Below are 15,493 nucleotides of genomic sequence, written 5' to 3' on the forward strand. Positions count from 1 at the left end.
CCACGTAAAGATTAGGAACATAATCGTGTGAAGTTGACTAGCGTGGTACATATTTGTCTTGTGGTAGCCCAGTTATAGATATTGAAAAAGTCATGAAATTATTCATTAATGAAGACAAATCCAGGAGTGGACAGGCATCTGCATCCTTCAACGGTGGCGTGTATGTTGAAACTCGCACCGTCGAGTTTCGCCTCGAGTCAATCGAAGTATTGTCGCATTCAAGACGACGGTCAGCTATTTCTCTCGCATATGGCCGAGTTTATCCTCCAAATAATTCATGGTCGAAGAGTGTGATCTACAATAATCCACTGATACTTTTACGGGGCCCCACTGCAAATGTTTTTATATTTGTTGTCAGGTATTTTACACACCTTTTAATTGGTTAACGTAAGAAATTTCATTTTTTGTCCGTATTGAACAATTGAATATTGAATACGTGGGCATTAAGTTTATTCATTGTACACCTTTTAATACACTGTTTTTATTCAATAAGCCCCAGTGGAAAAGGTTTTCATATTTGTTCCATCTTTTCCATGACTTTAAATACTCTCATCGCATCTTTAGACATGGTAGATAGCCTATATCTTTCACGGTACCTGTACACACACGATGCAAGATGCACACATGTCGAAAAAAAACATATCCAGTGTTTATACCAGGCGGCCCGCGAGCGCCGTACTTCGTACTTACAAATGTCCCACATGCACTAGTGATGCATGGGATACCGGATCACTTGTTTTCGAAACAGCACAATAACGTGCTGTATTTTGGATGTTGTGAAACAAATAGCAGTCAGTTTACTGCACACATTCCATAACAGGGTGCATTTGTAAATACGCCAAAGAAGCAGAAAAGAAAATTTAATAACTTTTGAATTTATACACGTGTAGATATTCCACTCTATAAAAGAGTTGTTTGTATGAAACAAATACTAATACTGTTCGGTGAAATACGTGTGTAGAAGGCAAATATCCGTCTGAAAACTCCTGTGCATACCATCTGCAAGCTTCGGCTACATTCCGACCAGATTCTCCATAGATTAAAATTATGTTTATGGATTTGTTGTTGCTGAACATACAAGCCATTGCCGATATGCCGACAGCAAATGTAGTGGTGCTGTACCATACACCAGCCTAGAACTGTGTGGCCGAAAACGAGGTGTACTAGACGGGTAGCGCTGACGAACATGCTGCGAGCGACAGTCCGGTTGTTATTTCTTCATATTCTGACATAATCTGCCTGATGGTAGTAGTGCCCCTGTTAAAATCAGTTAGTAGGCATCTCATTCATCATTTGTGCATACGGGATGTTTATAAGAAGAAAGTACGGCGCGCGCGAGCCCCCTGGTATATTCGTGTTGGATAGTTTTTGTTTGTGTACTCAAGAGTACGTTTTTTCGCTTAACACATTATCTTTCCTTGTCCCGTGCAGAAACACCTAACGAGGTTTTACTGAATAAACTAACCTCCGAAATCAGTCATCCACTCTGCGCTGTATCTTGAGGTGTACCACATTCTTGCTTAATTTCAGTACATAGTTTCAAAATTAAGCGAACGTTTACTTCAGCCTTTATTTCTAACAAGTTACCTACTGCTAATGGCCACGTTATTTACGCATTTATTATGATAACATTTTCTCTTTCATTTCAAATTGTGCTTATAGAACACCAGTCGACGAGTATTACTAATCGATGCTGATATCGCCTTTGAGTTCAAATGTCCACGAGAGAACTCTCTAAAGCACATAGCGAAAAATCTATTCCGAAGATGATCGACAACATAATATAATCGCTGGAGTGCATAAATATTGATAATGAAAAAATTATGCACACTTAATCACTCGTAATAATGGCTGCATCAGTGATGGGGTTCTTGCTATAACTGAAGGATAATATTGAGTTTAATATAGGGATTTTCATGGGACAGAAAAATTCCAATATGATGCCATGTTTATTTTTGTCACTTATAAACACTACATTGTCAGAAACAGTAGAATTTCCCACAGATGATTCATGCGGAATTCTGTCAAGTATCGTATCTGTAAATTAAAGCAGCAAACCAGAGAGGAATTTAGTACATATACTTGTTTTGAAGCCAGAAAATTCCTATCATCGTACTCTGCTAGAATGTGGTTATTAGGTTAACTAGCTGAAGTATCTTGTGACTTTTCTCTGAAAATCCTGTATCACAACTCCATGACTAAATGATTTCTGGATCCATGCATGTCCCCTATACCCTACCATTTCTAAGAAGGCAATACTGCATTAAATGCCTTTCATGACAACATACCCCTGTGGGTGGACCTTTACTGTTCTTATAAAAATAAAAATAAAGCACAGATACAGAACTAATGTAGATGCTGATCATCGGCTTCAAGTGATCACCCTTGAACCAAACCTAAAATGCTCAGTCTCTGGAAAACAGCACCATTCGTCCCATTGATCCAAAAACTGTACCATGTGAGTTTTCTCAAGTAAGTTTCCATATCCAGATTATCTACACCTCTATCCTAGAATCAATATTCTCCTCAGCCAAATCTGAGAAGAACGATGTTTTGGTATTATTAGATAATGCAAAATGATCTACCAAAATAGGGCAAAACTACATTATTGTATGTATTTCTAAGAGTCTATTCAACTTTATAATGGAAGTGCAGAACGAAAATGCTGCACAAATAGTGTGTAGCCAAAAGAAAACCAAACCAATAATTATAAGGTGGGGAGTTAAGCAAGGTTGACCACTCTCTCCAGCTCCCTGGAACATCTCTACGGACCACATTCTCATACCTGCCAACCTTTGAAAAGGGCTATCAGTAAAACAAAAAATCTAACGATTCTCGACGTACCCCGGCTTGGCAAAAATAATAATTCTTCTGGGCTACAAAATACAAGAATTCATGCTTTAAACAGGATACTTGAATGAAATCTTATCCACTTACATCATAAGCAAATGATTTGTAGATGAATATAACAATCAAGAAGAAATCCATGCTAAACAGCAGCAGGCGTGGTGAATATTAGTTTGGAGCATACATAGCAGGACTTCCTTGATGAATTAAGCACATATACGATAATTGAAAAAGGCTTTACACAATAAAACTCGTTTAATGTAACACAGGCAAGAAATAACACACTGCAAATCAAACGCTAGTTCAACTTGAAAGTCATAGTTGTGGCCTTTTTAGCTTCCTGCAAAAAGTATTGAGAAAATGTTTTTTTATAACAAGGACCAGAACTCCTGGTCTTGAAAATATAGACTCCAGAGATTCATTGGATATGGATTACCTGAACTCTGTTCTATTTTTCTTCACAAGGCTGAAATCAAATCCACATTCTGCATTGCTATGGGGTATGGTGAGAATAGACAGCATTACTCTAGAAATTCGGTTATACCTAAGACGTCCATCGACTCCACGAATTCTTGATATTTGTGCCCAACTGGAATCGCTTGCAGCTTCGTGATTTGCAACCGAAGTGTCATCAACCTGAACTCATTCACCACATCATCTGTAGTTTCATTCCCTTCCTTGCATAACATGACAGGAAACCTTTCCAAGAATAAAACGAATGGAAGAAAACTGTGCATCTTAAATTTTGTCGAACATAGCAACTTGAGCATGCTTTAACACTGTATATAAACTCTGTGAAAAAGAACTAGAAAAATGGCGGCATGTGTGTGTAATTGTGTCTCATGTTAAGAAACTGTAATCTGTAATTAAGTACAATAAATGTGTGCAGAATCATAGTTTAATATCAGTGAGTTCTTGTAATGTGTATTCAATTTTCCATACTGCAATAATTACTAACTCTCTTACATAATGGCGACCGTAGCAGGACGGGAAAAATTGAAGAAAGAAAGATCGCATGTGAGACGCATGTTTATGCGGGCTATTGGCCAAGTGAAACAAAGTCTACAGGAAAATATCGTAGATAAAGTGGAATTGGAGTCGTCGTTCAACATATTGGAAGATAAGGCAAATCGTCTCTTCAAACTGGATGAAGAAATCCATGAATCTTGATTATGTGAGAACAAAGCAGAAGGGGAAGCCTACCAGAAAGACTACGATGATGCAGAAGCCTACAGAGATGAGTATATTATCATCAAAACAAGGTATGAAAATGTTATTCAAGTTCATTCTGTAGCTGCAGACCAGGTCTACGAGATAAATAGTGCCATAGTACAATGACCTAACAGAAATTTCCCTCTGCCGAAACTGGAGCTTACGAAATTCGATGGAAATGTAAAGAACTGTCTTTGATTTTGGGGTCAGTTTAATAAAATTGATGCCGACAAATCTTTAGACGACGATGATAAATTTCAGTATCTTTTGCAATCGATGGTACCAGGTTCGAAAGCTAGGGAGCTGGTAGAAAGTTTCTCCTCCATCAGGCACCAATTATCGTCATACTACTGAACAGTTAAAATCTCGCTTTGCAAAGGATGAACTCCTTATTGAAATTTATGTACGTGAGCTTTTGTCCCTTGTTTTAAATCAAGCTACTAGGGGGGAAAGTATGGCACTGAGCACTTTACATGATAAACTGGAAACTCAGCTGCAAGCTTTGGAAACCTTAGGAGTTACCCGGGAGAAATATGCTGCCATGTTATACCCTTTAGTGGAATCTTCATTGCCAGAAGATGTAATGTTAGCCTGGGAAAGAGCACGAAACAACAGGAGTAAAGCAGATGACCAGGATATTCTAGCTTGCCTACTGGCATTTTTGAGGTTAGAAGTTGAAAGTGAAGAACGCTTTGCGCTCGCGAGATCTGGTTTCAGCTTAAGTTTTGATGCTAAGAGTTCTGCGTCAAAGATAGATAAAGTACCCACTGCTGCATGTATTTTAGCGAGTGAGAGTAAGTGTTCTACTAAGGATGCATGTTTATGGTGTGATAAATCATCTCATACTTCTGTACAGTGTTTTAATGCCAAGAAGTTAACGTTAGAGGCCAGGAAGAATTTGCTAAAGCAAAAGGCAAGATGTTACGTGTGTCTTAGAGCAGGGCACAGTGCTAAGAAATGTAAATGTTTTGTGAATTGTTTGATCTGTGAGAAGCGCCATGTTACAATAATGTGTCCACAGTTGTGTACGGAAGTAAGACAAGTGTCTAACAATACACCCAGGGATTCACAAACCAATGGAACAGACAGTTTGCTATCTCAGCAGGGAGGACAGACATTGCTACAGACACTTATCGTAACTATAGTCACTGGTAGGACGACACGCTTGGCAAGGGTTCTTCTAGATTCCGGCTCACAGAGATCATACATTGTGGATCACATCCCCAGAGAACTCAATCTGAAATGTTTAGGGGAAGAGACATTAAGTCATAACCTCTTTGGTGGAGGCGAATTGAGGAAGCGGGAACATAAAGTCTACGATATCAAATTACGAAGCTTAGACCAGAAATTTGAATGTTCAGTGACAGTGTTACATCAAAGTAAAATATGTAATTTTGTTCCTCGACTGAAAAATCAGAAAATATTTCCACAGTTGAAAGAGGCAAACATCACACTCACAGATCAAGGTCAAAATGCACCAGACATTGAAATCCTATCAGGAGCAATGTCCTCGGTAAACTTTGGACTGGCAATACCATGAAAATTGATGATGATAGTATGGCAATTGAGACACGGTTAGGATGGACCATCATGGGTTGCAGGAAGGATATAAAAGGTGGACAAGTGGTTGGGCTCACCAATGTGAATTTCAGTTTACGGGATCTGTGGGAACTAGGTGTCTTAAGAATTCAAGACCAAGCAGAGCTGAAATCTAAGGCGCGAAAAGAAGAAGAGATTTCAGAATTGTTGCAGCTATCTACAGATGAAGACAACATATATGAAGTCTGCTTGCCATGGAAGAAAGGACATCCTGAGTTAACAGATAATTGGACAATGGCTGAGAAAAGACTACTGTCGGTGACATCTTTCCAGAATTGATACGCTTAATAAATATCATGAAGTTTTTGAAAATTGGTTGAAGGATGGCATCATTGAGATGGCTCCAGACGCAGAAGACAGCAGGTCAGGATATTTTCTCCCACATCATGCAGTGATCAAGGAATCTAGTGAGACAACGAAGATACGCCCAGTATTTGATGCCTCTTCTCGAGATACTCGAGGCAACTCTCTGAATTCTTGCTTGGAAACAGGACCAAATTTAATAGAATTGACTCCAAGTCTACTACTTCAATTTAGAAAGAATGCAATTGGAGTTACTGCAGACATTTCTACAGATCGGCGTAGCACATGAGGATCGACAGTTTTTGAAATTTCTCTGGTGGAAAAGCTGTGACTCGCGAGAAGTGATAACATTAAGGGTGTAGGGTGGTATTCGGGGTTGCGCCAAGTCCTTTCTTGCTAAGTGCTACTCTGCGCCATCACTTGGAACAGGCACCAGAGGAAGTGAATGAAACGGCTGAAAAACTGAAGAAATCATTCCATGTTGATAATTGCGTTACAAGTGTTGATTCTGAGCAAGAGTTGAGAAAATTCATCAAAGAAGCAAAGGAACTGATGTCCACTGCAAAATTTGAACTCCGAGGATGGACTAGCACACAATTTCATAAGGATGCGGAAAAGACTGGAAGCAGTACAGTACCATTGCTGGGACTACTATGGGAAACTAACGCGGATGAGATCTTCTGAGATGTCGATACGATAGGGCTCACCAGCAATCAAATTACAAAACGTATGCTGCTGTCCATCGCTCAGAAAGTCTTCAATCGTCTCGGTTTTGCTAGTCCAACTATGTTAGTGCCGAAATTACTCCTACAGGAAACTTGGAGATTAAATACCACTTGGGATGAAGAACTGCCGACAGAGATATTGGGCAAATTTCTGGCATGGCTGAGAAATGTGCATTGGCTTGGGAAATGTCAGGTAAAACGAAGATTAGCAGAGGACACGATCAAGCCAGAAACAGTTAGCCTGCATGTTTTCAGTGATGCCAGTAAGAAAGCATATGCTGCTTGTGCTTTCTTGCGTACAGAGCATGATGGGAAGACAACCGTGCGTCTCGCACAGGCCAAAGCAAGAGTGGCACCTTTAAAGGACTGGTCTATCCCTCGACTTGAACTAATAGCAGCCCTTATTGCGTCGAGGTTGTGCCGTGAAGTGAAGAAGAGCTTAGGAATAGACGGATTCAAGGCATATTGCTGGAGTGATTCGTCGGTCGTTCTTGCATGGATAAGGAGAGAAGATGATTGAAATGTCTTTGTCAGTAATAGATGCAGAGAGATCAGACAAAATACTTCTCCAGATGAATGGTACTACATTCCTGGTGCTCTCAACCCGGCTGACTTGCCTTCCAGAGGGTGCGATGCAAAGGTTTTGTTCCTCAGCTGATGGTGGGAAGGCCCAGCGTGGGTTCAGAAAGAAAAAGCACAGTGGCCACAATTAGAGAGACTTGTTCCAGAACAAGATGTGAACAAAGAAAGAAAGAAAGAAAGAAAGAAAGAAGACGACTTTGTGCACTGTTTCCAGCGGCAACTCAACATTCAGTGGTGATCTTCATTATTTTTCCAGTTATGTGAAGATTCTAAGAATGATTGCTTGGATACTGAGATTTCGACATAACTGTGCCAGTTCGAGCAAGAGGACAGGAGAACTTCACTATGTAGAAGTAGAGAAAGCGGAAATAACGCTGTTACAATGCATCCAATTAGAGCACTTCTGAAATGATGAATCCAAAATCCCTAAGGCACTCCAGATGTTCAAAGACCAACGTGGGCTGATTAGAGTCAGAACAAGGTCATTGCTTAGCGATGAACCAGACGAATTCAAGCACCCAATACTTCTACCACATGAAGACATCATAATCCATCGAATAGTATTTGAGAAGCACTGTCAAATGCAGCATGCTGGATGCCAGATAATGATCACCAACATCAGGGAAAGGTTCTGGATTATTGGCATCAAGAGATTGGTATGAAACATAGTGAGGAAATGTGTAATTTGTAGACGATATCAAAGCAAACCAGTGGAACCCCCTTCTGCACCATTACTGAAAGACCGCGTTAAATGTGCAGCGGCATTTGAAGTGACTGGCATCGATATGGCAGGTCCCTTATACTTGAGCTCGGGAGATAAGGTATGGATTGTACTATTCACGTGCGCTGTCTACCGAGCAGTGCACCTTGAGCTTGCCAGGTCCCTATCCACAGAATGCTTCATGATGGCCTTGAGAAGAGTTATTGCCAGACGGGGAAGGGAACAGGTCATATACACTGACAACGGCACCAACTTTGTAGGTGCAAGCAACAGCATGAAACAACTGAATTGGCAGGAAATAATTGCTATGTCCTCCATACCGAAAATCAAGTGGATCTTCAACCCTCCAGCTGCACCATGGTGGGAGAGATTAATCCGCATAGTAAAAAACTCCTGCGAAGAATCCTAGGCAGAAAGGTTGTAAGTTTTGAAGAGTTGGAAACCATACTGTGCGACTGTGAAGCCACATTAAACTCTAGACCATTGACCTTCATAGAAGACACGGCAGAGACGCTGAACCCATTGACACCAATTATGTTTGTGCAAGGTCTACCAAGAAATGATGTCGTAAACTTGGATGAAATGGATGCCCACAGCCTGTACAGAAGGCTGAGATATCTTCAGAAGCTCCGAGATGACTTCTGTCAGCGTTTCCGCAATGAATATCTGGCCATGCTGGTCCATCAGAGGGTGCAGAAGCCGGGAACTCCACAGGTGGGAGAGATTGTGCTGTTCGAGTCAGATGGGGTGAAGAAATTCAACTGGCCCCTTGGTCTGGTGTTAGAAACCTACCCAGGAGCAGATGGCAATGTAAGAGTGGCAAGAGTAAGGACTGCTCATGGTGAAAGGATTAGGCCACTTCAACGCCTTTATCCTTTGGAGGTGTGTGCAACAATGAAGCCGCTGCTTGTGGAACCTGATTCCTCATTGAACGTCCAGCCAAAAGATTCCAAGATGTCTGAGGTTGGAAGGAAGATACGTACAACTGCAAGATCGGGGCGTTGTGTGAAAATACCTGACAGACTGAACTTGTGAGGAAACTAGAAAAGGTTGCAATTTTGTGTTACTTTTAAAATTGCAAGGTGGGAGGATGTATATAAACTCTGTGAAAAAGAACTAGAAAAATGGCGGCATGTGTGTGTAATTGTGTCTCATGTTATGAAACTGTAATCTGTAATTAAGTACAATAAACGTGTGCAGAATCATAGTTTAATATCAGTGCGTTCTTGTAATATGTATTCAATTTTCCATACTGCAATAATTACTAACTCCCTTATATTATGGCTGGCATCCCTGGTCCCTTGTTGATGATGTAATCACAGGCAGTACAAAAGTAGTTTCTCACTGATGAAAAGAAAAGGGATTTATCTGTATCCTGGAGATCATTCACTATGTTGGAAGTCTGACTGCCAAAAACTAACCCACCATCACCTAAATCGTTGCGTCCACCATGTGCAATGTTAATATCACACCCACATACCGTGCAAAAGGCAAATTTTTCTCCCTTTCTTCATTTTAGTATAAACGTAAAATCAACAAAATATGATTCTCTAAATGTCTAGAAGTACTGTTTCTTGTTGGATTTATTCACGATAATCTACAATAGGAATATAGCGCATGAAAATGTCCGAGAACAAACTGAAACACCGAAAGGAACCTGGATCACTGAACACCACATAAAATTACAAACAAACACTCAAGGCAGTAAAACACTTCATTAAAACATGTCAAAGCACACAAAGTCTTAAACAATTAAATGAACATGACGCCAACCTTATGAACAAGGAATATGCACATGGTAAAAAACATCCACACACACACACGTGCAATGAATGTAATTCTTCTCCTTCTTCTCCGTCTTCTTCTTTTATAACTTAATGGGCTTCGCTAACAGCAGTATACCCAGTCATTGGAATGAATGTAATTAGTCCAACGAATACAGGAAGCTGCAAAACATGAAGTTATAACACAAAAACTCGAACACTTAAAAAAAAAAAAAAAAATCATTACCTTAAAAGGCCAAAACATTCTTGATTTTAGTATGCACAGAAAATCAACAGAATATGATTCTTTAAATATCTGGAAGTACAGTTCGTAAACAAAGAACACTCGCATGGTCAAGGAATATAGGTTAAATCACAACAAGCGAACAGAGCGGAACAAAGAATTTGCGGAGCAGAGCCTGATGACACCTAAAATTTACATGGAAGAACTGTTATTACAGCTTTAAATTCAATTCCAATAACAACACAAACATCACATGGTTAAAAATACCAATTATATCAAAGAATGAGTTATCGAGTATCGTGGACTTGACTTCGAGCAAGACCGAGCATGCTTCGACGCAAGCAAACAATCGATTGTACGGAAGTGGAGCGATTATCGAATGTTGTTTGAAATTTTTGTCCGCGAAGTCGTAAAATGACACCGTCCATCCATAAAACCATAAAATGCAATTTCTGTAAATTTTACGGATAAACTGTAAAATTTGGCAGGTATGCATTTTCCAAGAGCATTCTTTGGAGCAACATTTAGAAAACTTTGGTTATTTGATTGCAATGGAATTGCCTTACATCACTATAAAGGGCTTCACTGATGACACTGTGATAATTGCTAAGAATATGCATGCAGCCATGAAGCTCACTAAACTTGCAAAACACAGATTTGAAGAGATCAGTCCGAATATAAATATACCTAAATCCAAATGCATATCTATAAAACATGGTATGCTTCAATATGAACCACTAGTGATGACATTAGATACGGTTATAAGGTCAATAAGACCTGATGAAACTATTAGATATCTTAGTGTTAATTATGACAATGCTATTGTTTTCGACCCCAAGTCAACAACGGAGAAGCTGAACAAGAAATTAAGCTTACTAGAAGGCTAAAAAACAACATTTTCAATGAAGTGCTCGAAAATATTTGACCATGTAAATCTTCATAACCATGCATTTTCAAAACACGACAACCATCTTTAATTAATAATAATAATAATAATAATAATAATAATAATAATAATAATAATAATCATCATCATCATCATCATTCTCCCGCTCCTCTTCTTACTCTTTAACTATAGGTTTTAACACATTCACGCCCGTATCTGAGTTACTGCCAATAGCAGGTGTCCATGCTCTGGACTGTATCCGAGATAGCTCGGATAAGCGCAACCTTGAATTGTAGCCGTTCCAACGCAGCTGTGGTTTATTTTTGTCACAAATATGTGCGACAACAATGAGGGTAATACTCTTATGAATTCTTCTACCTGCTTCTGCTCACCAGAAACCACATGGCCTCGGAGATTTTCCCTTCCAATTCATTTTTTATTCTCTTTCTGAACAAAGGCTAGTGCTGCCCATGCTAGCTGCGTAGTTGGTTTGTGACTGCTCAAACGTGCTTATAGTCACTTTCTGAAGTGCAACCAAGGTGCTTAGGGACAATATAAATGTTAACGAAATTGCCAACATCCTATTCAATGAAGACTCAGGTGATGAACTAATTCCTGAACTAAGTGAAAGCAACTGTAATGACAGTGATGACAGTGAAGAAGATTATCCATGACGTGTGACAGAAAGCACAGTACCTGAAGGTGTAACATTAGCTACCACACCCTCCAGAGATACTAGAGGATTTCTTTAAGGTATGTGCAAAATTTTGTTTCCATATCTTGTTTAGTTTAGAACTTATTGTGAAAATAATTTGTTGTTTACTGTGCCATTAACAGCTGGAATAGCTGGGCCAGCCATTTAAACAGCCCGCTCAGATGATGGGCGTGAATGTGTTAAGAGACTCAGCAATGCTAATAAGGAATTCTCGGATGCGCAAGAAAATCCATTTGAATGGATCTCCCACACATAAGCACAACCCAGCTACCAAAGCCAGGATGGTTGGGCAAATTAGTTTTCCAACAAACAAAAACTTTAAAACTTAATATCCTACATCTATATCCAGATTGAAAAATCATGTAATGAAGTCATCATTAAGTCTGCAAGACTATTCAACATACTTTTATGTTCCTGTTTGGTATTAAGGACTGATTCATACTTGCTAGGGAACCTTAATGTTTTACACAATGAAAAAAAAAAAAAAAAATGAAAAAAAAACACAGCAGATGAGGAAAATTAAATATAAAAAATATTATCTACCACTCATCTCAAGTATGTCCAACAATATAAATTTAGTATTGAGAAAGTTCACCAGTTTCAAACTGGTGTGTATTTAGAAGATTATCTAAATTCTTTCTAAACCTTTTCAAAAAAATACAGAATATAGGTAATATTTGGAATTACCTGATGGATTTCCATCATCAGTTTCCAACATGATGGCTTCTTTACTTTCACCCATTATAAGTGCTAAATCTTCAGAAACAGAATTTCTTGCAGAAGAGTCATCCAAATTTCTGTTAGGCAACACATCTGTAAATTAAAGAAGTAAACCAGAGAAGTATTTGATACAGTCATTATTTTGTATTACTGTTGGCACATTACTATCAAACGGACTGAGAGGAATAGCATCGAACAATACTGTTCATGGAATCGATACTTTGTTAATACATACATTTTTAATTAATACTGACAGCACATTTCAAGTGGTCACAGACTACACAGGTTTCATTCATAAGCTTTCAAACAGCAAGTAGCAATACACTGGCTGTTTTTCTATACCAGACCGCCGACTCTACAATGAAAATGGCCTCCATTACTTGTATTTTTGCAGATGGTCTGACAAAACACAAGCTCGTGGTAAGACACTGGGTACATTTGTAAACCAGACTTCCAATACTATAGTAAATGGGGCCTCTGTTTTTTTTTGTTTGTTTTTTTCTGCTAGTGGCTTTACGTCACAGATAGGTCTTAAAGCGATGATGGGATAGGAAAGGCCTAGGAGTTGGAAGTAAGCCGACGTGGCCTTAATAAGGTACTGCCCCAGCATTTGCCTGGTGTGAAAATGGGAAACCACAGAAAACCATCTTCAGGGCTGCCGACAGTAGGATTCTAACCCACTATCTCCCATATGCATATGCAACTCGCCTCTGTTCCTTACATTTCTGAAAAGGTCTAGCGCCAGTATATCACAACTATAACTTACTTTAAAAGTCATGTATCACATCCTGAACTGCAACATGAAGAATTTGCAAAGATGATATTGCACTTATTTGCAGATGGGTTGTGTCACTTTGAAACTGGTCTTCCACCTATAGACAAACAAGGAGGAGATACTCGTAGCAAACACAGTGAAAATAAAAGACTAGCAAAGAAAATGTTCACTGAGAAATTAACTGTTGTTAGTGAATTACACTACTGTAGAGGACAAGTGAAAGGTTGCCAGTACTTGTCAAGTGAGCTGAGCATTAGTAAATTGTGGAGACGTTACAACCAGCCAGTATCAGCCGAGCTACGAGTTGAGGCAGCTTACTTCAGACATTATTCCTGTCAGACATATAATATTGAATTTAGCACTCCAGCAAGTGATGCTTGCTCGAAATGCTTGTCGCTAAAACTAAGAACTGTAACATTCCTCAAGAAAAGAGTAATATCATAACCAAGTTAAGAGTACATAAATTATACGTAATCCAAAATAAAAAAAATAACTGATACTAAGTTATGACTGCCAAACAAATTTACCTTTATCAAAATTACCAGACCAAGCCACATATTATTCCAGACAATTGTATATGTACAATTTTACAATCTGTGTAGGAACATCGCATGAGCATCAAACTATACAAAACACTTACCAGTGGCTGAAATCACCTCGTCTTAAATGATCTTACAAAATAGCTTCCTGTGATTATGACAGACTTAATCATCTTGATCTTACAGATATCACAAAAGTTTATCTGATTTCTGATGGCTGCAGGGGTCAAAATAAAAATAGCATCATGATTGGAATGGTTTCCTATTGGCCATTTAACGATTTCCCCGCACAGGTTAAAGAAATGGAAATGGTATTTCCCGTAGTAGGTCACTCCTTCATACCGCCAGACAGAGTCTTTGGGAGAATTGTAAAGGAGATTAGAGTGAGAAGACACTATTGTAAAACCAGAGACCTACACTAATATCTTCATGCAGTTTAGCACGGTGAAAACGTGTGTTGATTGTCCGGTGTATGACTGGAAAGGCAGTGTGCAATCATCCTTTAAAACACCAGGGTCATAGAATTTTCAAATTCAATCTTGCAAGAGATTTGTATTTAAGAAAGGAAAATCCTCTTCTCTTCTTCGTAGAGAGCAAAATTATGGGAGTGACTTAACTGAATTCAAAGGGATTACTAAGAAGGGAAAAACAGTAACTTTCGATAAAATTCAGTTGCCTCTTGGTGTAGCCATCAAAGAGGAAATGATGAATGATGTGAACAAACTGCTGACGCTTCACTAAGGGGAAGGGTGGAAAAACAATGCAGAACTTCAATATTACAAGAAGTGCATGGATCAAGAAAATGTGATGGAAGGTGACGTGACAGACGACCTCATTTGTGAACCCAGGGAAGTGATAACGACTTAAGAATCTAATCCACGTGATGAACTGGTCATTGTGTTTTATTATGTTACAGCATACTAATTTTCATCCAATCTGCAAGAAACTATTATGTTCCTATATACTATTTTTCATCCAATATGCTACAAACTATTATGTTAAACATAGTATTTTTCATGCAATTTGCTAGAAATTGTGTTCACTGTAAATTTAGTCTGTTTATTAAATTACGAGTGCATAACAACATTATGCAGCTAAAATAATCCTTATTTAGCAAAATCGTTACAAACTACGACTTGCCATTACTGTACTTCCAAAAGTCAACATCTGCAATTTTAAATGCTAAATATCTCTTAAACAAACAGCTGAATTTACCTCTAGCCCTATTTTTATGTTGATATTACACTTTGTAACAAAAATCAGATAAAAGATCTTGAATTTTTCTCTTACAATGAATTTTAACCGTTTTTGTTTGTTTGTTTGTTTGTTTGTTTGTTTTTCTTAAAAACTTGGAAAATGCACATGTCGACTTTCAGAACTAGAACTGAGAACTCTGAAACTCAACCAGCGGACTTTCATAAATAGAAATGTGATGCCTACGAACGTACCATTCCATATTACAAAGCAAAATATAAGTTAATATCTGTAAAAGTAGCAGGTCTTATGGTTGGAGCCGTAGGCACAATAACATCCAAATCTACAGAGTTCTGTAAACTGTTCAAGCTAGACAATCAACTAATGAACTCGGTGGCCTTGGTAGCTGTTAAATAATATGTTGATATTTTGAGGAATCATCTGTATAACTGTTATGACTCTCATATAGTAATCTCATTTACCATCTGATTATAACTCATGTTCAGAATACTTTGTCTACTGGGCAACCTCTATCCAGGGGAAGCTGATACATTTTCCAAATGTCATACTGTTTTATACCTTTTATGCATTTAGGAAGTATGTTAATGTACATGAAGTTAAATTAAGCTTTAAAATTTAAAGGAAAATAAATATTAGGTATATATTAT

General features: G+C 38.5%; 1 protein-coding gene across 1 annotated transcript in view; it reads right to left on the bottom strand.

The window, feature by feature from the left end:
* The window catches only part of LOC136863112 (uncharacterized), a 414,667-nt gene that overhangs the window by 395,532 nt on the left and 3,642 nt on the right, over positions 1-15,493 (bottom strand). Inside the window, exon 2 of the mRNA XM_068225861.1 lies at positions 12,285-12,410. Coding sequence (XP_068081962.1) covers positions 12,285-12,410 — 126 coding nt within the window. The remainder of the gene's footprint in view (positions 1-12,284; positions 12,411-15,493) is intronic.

The sequence above is a fragment of the Anabrus simplex genome, chromosome 2 (assembly GCF_040414725.1).
Source record: "Anabrus simplex isolate iqAnaSimp1 chromosome 2, ASM4041472v1, whole genome shotgun sequence".
NCBI lineage: Eukaryota > Metazoa > Arthropoda > Insecta > Orthoptera > Tettigoniidae > Anabrus > Anabrus simplex.